This window comes from Anopheles coluzzii, chromosome 2 (genome assembly GCF_943734685.1).
Source record: "Anopheles coluzzii chromosome 2, AcolN3, whole genome shotgun sequence".
NCBI lineage: Eukaryota > Metazoa > Arthropoda > Insecta > Diptera > Culicidae > Anopheles > Anopheles coluzzii.
The window spans coordinates 12327859-12338617 of record NC_064670.1 but is presented as its reverse complement, the minus strand read 5'-3'; the positions used below and the strand labels follow the sequence as shown (position 1 = coordinate 12338617).

Genomic DNA, 10759 nt, shown 5'->3' with positions numbered 1-10759 from the left:
CGACCCGAACTCGCTGCACCCTCGGGTCAAACTGAACCTACCGTGACCCGACCCGACCCGAACTCGTTGCACCAACGGGTCGGAGTCGCTTATGCTTTCTCGCACTTACCGGAGTCGTTGAACCCACTGAACCTACTTGTACCTTTCGGGTCGACCCGAACGACTCCGGGTCGTTTACGGATGGCTCCGACCCGATAGGTTCGGGTCGACCCGCCCATCACTAGTACTTGCTTGCTGATCGCTGAGCTTGATCGTCCGGTACCATTTTAATCACGTAGTAAATGTGCTTTTGGCGTCATCCATCAATTACGTAACGTTTGTAGAAGTGAGAGGGGGTGTCGACAAACGTTACGATTTGTTGCATGGTAGTGGTAGTAGCGTTTCGATTGGTCACAGCACCCCGCAGGGGTGTCAGAAAGAGTGAGGGAAAGGATACAGACTCCGTCCGTCATCTTTTCTCTCCTATGATAAGAGCATGTGATAAGCGCATAATAAGAGAGAGTGAGCTACAAATATTCTCACTCTAGTGAGAGCGAGACAAACAGATCAACATGATCCATGAGGAGCAATCTCGGAACAATCTAGATCCGGACTCGACAGGACATTCAATTGCAGTCATGCGGAATTGCGGAGTAAAATTAGATTTTACTTCTGAGTTGGATTCAGTTTTCTAGAGCTGGGAGTCGGAGTGAATCCACGACTCCACTCGGGATTACTCATCACCAAAGTGGATCTATCTCGATCCATACTAGATTTGTGCTCTGGTCGAACATTTTGCTAAAGACTTGCCAGGGGCAGATCAACCAGTACGCAAACTTGGGACCCCAAAAATACCTTCCACTCACTTTTTCATCTTAATAACTCTCTTCATCTTGATCTTGGTGATTGAGATCATTCTAGAGAGCTTTCCGTCAAACACTTCAACAGCATCTACTACCACTTCGAGTCTCTACTCTTGTTAATTCACCACTAAGCCCTTGCATGTCCCAGTTGTATTGTATTGTATTGTTTACTAATCAATTACTCACCTTTACCTGTCTCGCCATGTTTTCGGATATATTCTACAGGTTCAAGTCTAGAACATAAACAGAAAAAGAAGTAAAAAGCACAAAATACTATAAATTAACAAAAAAAGGCAAGAAAATTACCACCGGGTTTAAAGTTTTTGGTTAATATCTTCTGTTTTTTTCACTTCCATTTTCGAGTTCACTTCGAGTCTGATTCGGTTGCACGTGTTTTGTTGAATTTTTCCTGTTCCTTGTTAAACATTCCATCGAAATCTTCCTGCTTTACCATCCTGTAGGCCTTAATGCAGACAGCACGCTGACACGCTCTCTCACACACTGTCCTCAACAGAGGTACTACTACTGAGTTAGTCTGAAGTTAAATCATTATGGTTCATGCTTCCTTATCCAAACATAATTCCTGCTTCGCTTCATGACGGCTACACCACACCGTAGCCAAACGTTCTGTGCGTTTCTATTGATGATGACACGAAAATAACAAGGAAATGATGAAAAGAATACCGGACGAAAGGAACAGCTGAAGCAGCGGTAGCAGCAGCAAAAAGGGACACCACCCCTGCACAACGCTTTGGCTTTAAATTGTTGCTATTGGGTTGCGCTGCCTACTACTGGTTTCCACATGAGTTCTCCCCTGTCTACTTTTCTACTCTACACTCTCGCCGCTACGGCTTATAAATACTACACACGCACAAATAGTGCACGCCGGGCTACAAAACACACTTCCTACTGCTGCTGCACCTGAGTTGCTTCAAGAGACAATACAAAAAGAAGGACCACAAAAGGATAAAAGCTCCAAAAACCGGGGCCACGGCCACCGTGTAGCTCTACTGTACGGACAAAAATCCTTCGAAAGCTACGCGTGACCGTTTGCGGCATCTAAACGTTGCATCTAAACACATGTTGTGCTTTGTGGAGCTGCTTTTTGCTGCTGCTGCTGCTGCTGCTACTGCTTTCCTTCCATCCTTGCGGCCTCTTAGGGACCACCTTCGGGGGGTTGCTGCTTCTTCTTGTTTTTTTTTGGATTCGCTGTACGTTTTTTCCTCCGTTTTCGAGCACTGCAATGGGACCAATGCCCGGATCTACTACGAAAAAAAATCCCTATCACTACTGTACACAACTGGGGGAGAGAGAGAGATTGGCTGTTTCGCACTATTATCTGACTGTGGCGCTATGTGCTTGCCCTATTACTACACTGGACACTGGCAGAGTATACACTACTTTAGCACTCTATAGTAAGGTTCTTCGCGCTCTTTCTAAACCGTTTGTTTTACACCTCATCAACATTCACAATAGTGAAACGATCGTATCGTTCGATGCTGCTGCTTACGATCGATGACTATTTCGTTTACGAGAGTTTTTTTTGCAGGGCGTAAGGGATTACATACAGGGTAAGTGAGTGGTTGAGTGCTACCATAAAGGACCATAATAACATGTGTGCGCGCCTTGCGGGATGCTTTTAAATTTTGATTGGATGATTTTACGCCGATTTCATTCGCTGCTATTCTAAATGGTGACCAATTTGCGCGCGAGCATAGAGTCGAGAGCGTTAAAACCAAACGCTCCTCCCATGTCGAACAACTCGTATTCTCCTATTCCTCCTTTCCTACTGGCAGGGTTGTTGCGCATAATATCTTTCTTTTCAACCTTTTTTGTTCCACCTACATACATTCATTGCTCGTGCCTATCTCCATAGCTAGGATTATTGATATTACCCATTTTTTACATATTACACTTCTGTTCGATCACAATGATTATTTCTTTCCTCTCGTGTACTGTATTACGCTCGCACCACACCGTCCATTGTCGCGCACAAAAAAGGCCTTTACACATCCCCGATCAACGAATGGGCTTTGGGAAGGGAAGTTCGTTTAAAGTCTATTGCAAACAAGAATTTAGCGGTAAAATGGTCAATAGCCACTGGGAGGACTGTTAATGTTAAACTGATCGAGTTTCAAGCGTAAACGTTCGATGATGAATGAGTCGTAAGTTGATTTAAAATTAAAATAACCCTGCATTGCTTATGCCTACAACACCTAGGAGCGTTTTCCTTCTAATGAGCACCCTAGTTGAATTAGAAAACTTGTTCCACTAATGTTGCTGGGTTTGGTTTTAAGAAACCCGGGAAATGGGTGGGGTGGATTTACACACACACAAACAAACACACGCGCGAAAACTCAAACAAAGACTGACATAGAAAATAAACAAAAAAAAATCACCCTATCGTATAGGTTGCACTCCCATCTATGTTACAATTAAATGCACGAATGTACTCGAAACTACCTTAAACTAAACGTTAATATTAGTGCACCGATCCACTTTGGCAAAGTTTAAAATAAACAAACAAACAAAACTAACTATCCTGGGTAATAATATCGCGTCTCCTTGTGGGCGTTCCCGCAAAGATTCATTCGTTTCTGCTTCTGTTTTTCCCTGTAGCCAACAACGCATCGTCGAGAGGAATGTTGAGTTGGTTAAGTTTTGTGACTTAGTTTAAATAATCTTTAAAAAAAAAGGTATCGTAAACACAAAACATAAAACATGGGCGGGATCCACTCGATCTCGGCGCTATAAAGTATACAGACACACACACAAAATTACACAACACACGCCTTCACCGGGCTCCGGATCGTCCGTTAAACCTACAAAAGGACCCTATGACAAGACATGAAGATACAGACGAAAAGATGAACTAAAATAGCACAGTGTGTAACGGCCGAGCTGGTTAATACAACCGAACTGGTTAATTAATAGGTAATTATGATGATGATGATGATGATGCTTCGAATGATAAATGCGCTTTGCATCCCCATCAGGGCGTAGATGAGGAAAAGCAAGGTGAAAATTCTACTACACTGCGCTAAAGCTAATGATAATGATGATCATGCTGATAATGATAATGCCAGTAGCTGCAAAAGCCGCTCTCGGGTAAGCTCGATCAGATGATATCCTCGTCGTTCATGATGATGATGATGATGATGATGATGATGGATCGATAAGAGTGGCCACACCCAAGTACGGCACAACACCGCAGTCAAAAAGATCGATCAACGGACCAACAAAGCACGTTGGTAGCAAAGTCACAAAACTCAAACGTAAAACGCGTCGCCGTGTCGCCGTGGTAAAGGATGGACTGGTCCCACCTCTCTACTTGTGCCGCTGATGGTCCGGTGTGCTTTTCAGGATATCCGGCTGACCGTGCGAGCTGAGCGTATGGCTGACGTGGGAGTTGAGGGTGTGCGAGTGGGAGGTGAGCGTGTTGTTGGCGTGGGTGGCGTGGGAGTTTAGCGTGTTGTGGGCGGGCGTTCCCGTCAGCGAACCGGGCAGTGCGCGGGATCTGCGGGAAAAAAAGAAAAAAGATACCGGAGGAAGAAAAAGGGGGAGAAATGAAGAACAGTGATAAAAAAAAACAAGCATCCAAGCGTAAGCGATGTTCCTTGTGCTTTAGAAAGCGAGCCAAAGAGCGGGAAAACGTCCCCCAGTCCCTTACCGTATGCTTCGATGGCTGCCATTACGGGTGAGCGTGTTCATCTGGGGCGTGCCGGGCAGGGTGTGGCCCAGCGCGTTCATATAGTCCGCAATTAGCAGCGTAATTTCCAGTATCTTCGGTTTGCTCATCGCAAACAGCAGCTTCTGCTCGTTGCTAGCCGACTGCAGTGTGTCTTCCGCGCTGACCACCAGCATGAAATCGTCCTGACAGCCGCCAAACGTCATCACGGAGCTGTACGGGTAGCGGGCGATGGTGGCCATCGACGACAGCTCCAGCACGCTGAGCGCATCCTCGGACACGGCCAGCCAAGCCATCGCTTGATCGGAGTGGCGCGGTTTCGCTTGGAATAGGGCCGCCCCGAAGAACGGCCACTTGCGGGCACAGGTCAGATAGATGCGCACACAGTCCAGTACGGAGCGTCCGCGCAGCAGTGCCCATTTGGCGGAGAGCAGCTCCTGCAGCTCCTTCAGCCCTTCCTGGTTGAGCGCGTCCCGGTAGCGGTAGGGGTAGAATTTGTCCAGCGCCTGCAGTGAGTTGGTTTTCGATTTGTCCGACGCAAAGTCGCCCATATCGATCTGCGCCATGAGCGAGGCGAGCTCGAGCGCTAAATCACGTGACAGCGGGAATCGGCCCTGTACCACTGGAAGATGAGAGAGAGCGAGGCAAAGTGGTTTGTTAGTAATGGAATATAAGCGCCGGACGCTGGATGTGTGATGGCTGCTTACCTTGAATGTTCACTTGGTAGCAGAGTAGCAGCCGCTCCTTTTCCGTCTCCAGCTTGGCCGCGTGCTTCCAGTAAAGCCGGTTTTTGTACGTCAGCTGTATGACGCGAGAGTTTTCAAACTTGCCCGAACCTTTCTCGCGCAGTGCCGTCTCCCATTTGGAAATCACATCACAAAGCTAAGGGTAAATATGGAAAAGCATTAATAGCGACTAGATTCGATACACAAAACGCTCCCCCTTTCTTCCCTCTAGCTTACCTTAGCCTGCGGATCGAGATAGTGTTCCAGGTCCTTCTCGATCGGATCGTCGCTGAACAGGGTGAAGCCGTTGGTAGCATCCCGGCACCCGATCTCCTGCGCCAGCGTACCGTGGAACTCTTCGATCGTGGTCGAGCCATCGAACGAAACCACCTGGTAGGTGGTGTTCATCATGTGCACCGGGATGGCGTGGGGCAGCGAATGGTGGTACGGGTTTTTCAGCAATATCGACAGCACCTCCATGCGGGAAGGTTTCGTTTCGCGGCCCCCGTTCTGCATGGTGCGCTCGAGCGCTCGCTCACAGTACGCCGCATACTTGCCGCAGTCCGTTTTCGAGTCGGCATTGCGGGACAGGTGCAGCTTCAAGTACCACAGTAAGCTAAACGGGGGGGGGGGGGGGGGGGGGGGGGGGTGGAAAAGCAAGGGGATTCGTGTTTGGAAGGTTACAGTGTATTTGATTGAAATTTACTACTTACCGACTATTTTTAGGAACGAAGAGGGAAACGGCCAACGCTAACAGCTGCCAGCCCTGGATGAAGGTGTAGCTCGGTGGATTCGATTTGCAATCGATCGGAGGTACGGTGGGAGCCTGCAGTTGAAGAGCGGGAAGCGGGGTTTTAGCGAACCGTGCTATGCTTCTACCTTAAATCATACATCTTAACACTACGAAACAAAAGCTACTGCCATGAACGTAAAATATCAATCAGTAAAAGCTTAAACCATAAGCCAAACTCAGTGTGTTAGTGGGCAAGTTGCTGTGTTAAACGTTGTAAAAGCGTAAAGGAAATGAGATTAAACCGGGATTAAGTAACGCTTACGCTTATTGGTAACAAGCTTAGGTTCAAAGATTCACGAAACGCAATCACAAACGAGTGTTAAATGTTAAAATACGGTAATTTCTTCAAAATCCAATGTAAAGCCAACGGTTGGGTTACAATTTTAAAGCGGCTGCAATCGGAAGCAGTGTGTTAACTTATCAATTAGACTACTTAATTTTGTTCATCAACAACTGCCTTTATATGCTGGGGAGGGTATGCTGGTGTTGTTTCTGCGTTGTTTTACCAAGGCAATAAAGTGTAATAGAAACAAAGGCGTAGAAAACCGTATAAAACCAAACTGAAAACCGTCTGCGATAAGATCCTACCGGCTAAACAACAAAAAAAAAAAAAACGGGGGAATTACGCAAAGCTTGGGTGGGTGGGCGCAGGTGCAAACAATACAGCAACTCGTGTCCGGACCGGTGAGGTCTGTGTGTGTGGATGTGTTTAACCAAAAAAGTGTGTTTTATGTGTTCGAACATCTTTTTAAAAACAAGGAAACTATGTAAAAAAGCGTCTAAAATAAAAGAAAGACATTTAAAACTCAAACTCGTATAACCGAAAAACCGAAAACACAAAGAATTCAGCATAGCAAAACATTAAAAAACAAATCCAAAAGGAGGCAACACAAAACAATCATAAAAAAGAAATGCAAGAGAGAGAGAGAGCGAGGAAAACGAAACCAGGAAACAAAAACAAAAGAAAAAATTCGCAAAAAATCAACCAGTTTCCTACCTGAATGGAAGTGGGTGAGCTCCCATTCGCTTGGGCAACGCTGCCCTGCTGCGTATCGCAAGTGAACAAACTCTGGGTTGCGCAAAGCAGTAGTTGCTACAGAGATTAGAGATAATTCAGGTAGAGATAGAGAGAAGGGAATACACAAAAACAAAAAAAAAAATCCAACAAAAAGACCAAAAAAGGTGGATATTCCGAGCCAGGGAGAGAGAGAGAGAGGAGTGGATGTGAAATTGCACAATAAAAACGTTGGTTTAAAAGAGAAAAAACGCAAATCCGAGGGAAGCAAGTGAAAATGGTAAAAAGAAAAACGAGAAAAAAGAGAGAAGAGAGAGTAAAAAAAAGATCGGTTAGATGGATTTTGTGGATCAATTGCTATCGGTTGATGAACAATGAGTGCAGCTAGGGTTGGATTTGGGGTGGTGAATTGTTTGAATATGACACATGTAAGCACTCTCGAACCATGTTGCCTACATAAATATGATCTTTAGCAGTTATCTAAAATGCTTTATGTTGAAGTTTTGACATCCATATACTTCAACTAACTAATCGAAATGTGTTCTAATGTCTAATTTTCATCTAGAACATCGAGAAAGGGCATCTATAAATGGCATTCTGTTCCGAACGATGGCTATGTCTATTTATTGCACATGCTTACGATCGGAAACTCCATCGTAAATGAGATAAAAGCGGTCAGATTGTATCAATTTATGTTTAAATTAAAAATAAAAATAATTAAACCAATTTTGATAACACCTCAAACTTAAACATATAAGAGTAACAAGCAAACAGAAGAGAATCTTGTTTGATACATAATTTATTTAAGCAGAATGTGATCATTGAACTAAAAAAGTGATCAAATGGGAAGCAGATTTTTTCGCAAATAAAACACGTTAAGTTGAAGCAAGAGATGAAGATCGAGCACGTATAGAGGGGTTTTCCAGGAGTTCTCATACTTGTGGGCTACTGTCATGACTCTTTCTGATAGGAAATGAACTTCTTGTGATAGGAACTGGATTCTATTGCATCTGTTTTTGGACAAATCTAATAGGAATTCCCAAAAAGCCTGCCCAAAAAGGGTGCCACAGAGTCCAATTCCCATCCTATAAAGTTAATATCCACAAAGAAAGAATCAAGAAAGTATCGCACAGCTATGAGAAGCCCTGAACAACCTTCTAAAAACAAAAACGACGCCCTTTTGGAAGCGTTTCTACTAGTGATGAAGAAAACGATCATGCAGGAAACAGTGAAGTGATTGGTGATGGCATGAGGTGATGGTGGAGTGATACAACAAATGATATGAGTGATATGAACACGTAATTGATGGGTATGCGCGTTTAATTGCGCGACGCTATATAGTAACCTACACTCGTGTAACGATTGTTGGCCGTTTCGGAGGGTGAAAGTTCTAGAGGGATCGATTAGTTGCGGTTGGCGGAAACGATAACTAATAACGTATATAGATATATGAAAGGGAAACCCAAAAGTCTAATCGAAAACTAAACGGTAGAATTACTGTACAGTTGAAATGACGAAACCACTGTACAGCGAAAAACGATCACTTGAAGGATGTGGATTGTTCGGGTTGGGTTGAATTTTGTGTATGAAATGAATCTAAAATCGAATGCATTCGTTTTGTGCGCGATTGATTACGCGAAGCGGCCGGCTTATCGTGATCAACCGCACACTGTGCTACAGGCTAAGGGGGCTGGCTATTAAGGTTTCAGCTCGCAAGTAGTGGTAAAATTCGTGCAGAAAGTTCTCTTCTTAACGCTAGCGAACGAACGAACGTACGTAAGAGTTTTAGGTGAAACATCCAATTAGTACAGAAAAAAATAGGGAAGAACGTGGCAGTGACCGGGAAACGATGGATCGGTTTGTTTGAAGGAAAGGGTAGGAAACAGGCGGTTGCAGCAGGAATGCGAACAGGAAGAACCGATCCATCGTACAAAGGGAGCTAAGTGTTAGATCTAAACACAATCAACCAGTTAAACGTAAGGTAAAACAAAACAACAGTTCACAGTAAAGTGATAGATAGTGAGAGAGAGAGAGATAGATAAGAGATAGAAGAAGTAATAAAAAGCACATAGAAGCGCCCTCGGGACAAACTTACACGAGCGGGTTTGGCCAGTTTCTTGTTTACCTGGACACCTACACCCAGCTTCTGGCCGGTATGGCGGGACGTTTGCTTGATCAGTGCGCAGATCAGCTCCGACTGAAGCTCGGGCATGTCCAGGCATTGCTGGAGGGCGTTCTGGGCCAGCACCACGTGATAATCGATGCCGGGCTGATTGACCGCTACGGAAAGGAACAGTTGGCAGCTCTGCAAAGCAAACGGTGAACGTGTGTGATTAGTAAGAGTTGTAGTAGTAGTAGTAGTAGTAGTAGTCTACAATCCTTGTGTACCTTGAACAGTTTGATCGCTTCCGCTTGGAGCGTTTCGGAATGGAGTGAGGTTAGCGGTGAGGTGATGTTGTCCTTCGTGTGCAGCAGGATCGGATGTCTCCAGAGGACACAGTCTGCAATAAAGAAAGCGGAAAGATAAGTCGTGATGTGTTGCTGTGGCGACCGAAAGAGCAAATCTCCACGCTTACTTGGATCACCGTCGGTTTCCATGAGCTTCTGTATTAGCTGCTCGTACTGTGTGCCGGCGTTAGGTCCACCGCCAGACACGACCGTTAGATGGTACAGCCAGTTGTCGCGTTCCTGCTTGCCAGGCAGTATCAAGTACGTCGGGCCCTGTGCAGTGAGAGAGAATATGGTAAGTAAGGATGAACGGGTGAATTTCGAAAAAGTTACAGCTATCTTACCACTCCCTGCTGCTGAGGATAGATGGCAACGGTGAGCCGTGCTTGGCTTTGTGCGGGATCTTCACGCTCCTCCGAGTCCGAGTCGGACACATGCTCCACCTCCTCGACGCGTGCATCGCGCATGTTAATTTGGCCGAGTGGATTCTGCACATACACAGTATATTAGTTTATAAATTCTCCACTCCACACACCGACTCATCCACCACCACGATCTTACCGTCTCCCCTGGTGCCTTAAAGTACAGGAACATCTTCCCCAGCAGCACACACCAGCACTTCTTCGCGTGCCCATTCTTCACCTTCGTCACCCAGCCCTGCACCGTCGGTTTCTGGTCGTCCCGGCTCAGCAGCAGCTTGGTGGCGTTCCTTCGCTGCACATTCTGCAGCACCCGTATCCAGTCGTCCATCGTGGCGTTCGAGTCGGCCGTCAGGTAGTACACCTTCTTGCCCGTGTCAATCTCGAACGTGGACGCACCGTCCGCCCGATTGATGCGGCACGCTTCGTCCAGCGCAATCTGGCCCTGCGGTTTCCGGTTCACGTCGTGCTGGCTCTTCCAGTACGTCAGCGTGCCGTTCTTCAGCACGAACCAGCGCTTGCGCCAGGTCTTCAGCTTGCCGCCCAGCTTCGCCAGGTGGCCCACCTTCTCGAGCGTTTCCATCTTTTTGTTCGGCGAGTCGGCGTACGACGTGCGCATCAGCAGCGACGGCATCGAGGCGTCCATGCAGGTCGTGTCGACCGTCGACACCGCGTCCGGCGGGATGGCGTAGTCGTCCGAGAGGCCTGATTCAAAGGACAGTTCGGAAATAGCTGTCAAAAGTTAGCCGCGTGACGCCGGTGTTGCCGGTGTTGTGGGTATTATGATGTTGTGGTGTGTGTTGTGATGTGTCGTTAGTGAGAATGTTTT

General features: G+C 46.2%; 1 protein-coding gene across 15 annotated transcripts in view; it reads right to left on the bottom strand.

Moving 5' to 3' along the window:
- Positions 1-1155: 1155 nt before the first annotated feature.
- The window catches only part of LOC120953582 (uncharacterized protein CG43867), a 178561-nt gene continuing 168957 nt past the window's right edge, over positions 1156-10759 (bottom strand). For 7 of the 15 annotated variants that reach the window (XM_040373655.2, XM_040373656.2, XM_040373662.2 and 4 more), the window contains 11 exons: positions 10073-10662; positions 9856-9999; positions 9640-9784; positions 9452-9564; positions 9159-9368; positions 7046-7141; positions 5969-6081; positions 5493-5871; positions 5238-5412; positions 4513-5152; positions 1156-4359 (listed from right to left, as the gene is read on the bottom strand). In XM_040373655.2, the coding sequence (XP_040229589.2) occupies positions 4170-4359; positions 4513-5152; positions 5238-5412; positions 5493-5871; positions 5969-6081; positions 7046-7141; positions 9159-9368; positions 9452-9564; positions 9640-9784; positions 9856-9999; positions 10073-10662 (2795 nt within the window). In that variant the 3' untranslated portion in view covers positions 1156-4169. The remainder of the gene's footprint in view (positions 4360-4512; positions 5153-5237; positions 5413-5492; positions 5872-5968; positions 6082-7045; positions 7142-9158; positions 9369-9451; positions 9565-9639; positions 9785-9855; positions 10000-10072; positions 10663-10759) is intronic. The other 8 variants (XM_049607518.1, XM_040373659.2, XM_040373657.2 and 5 more) reach the window with 8 other exon arrangements.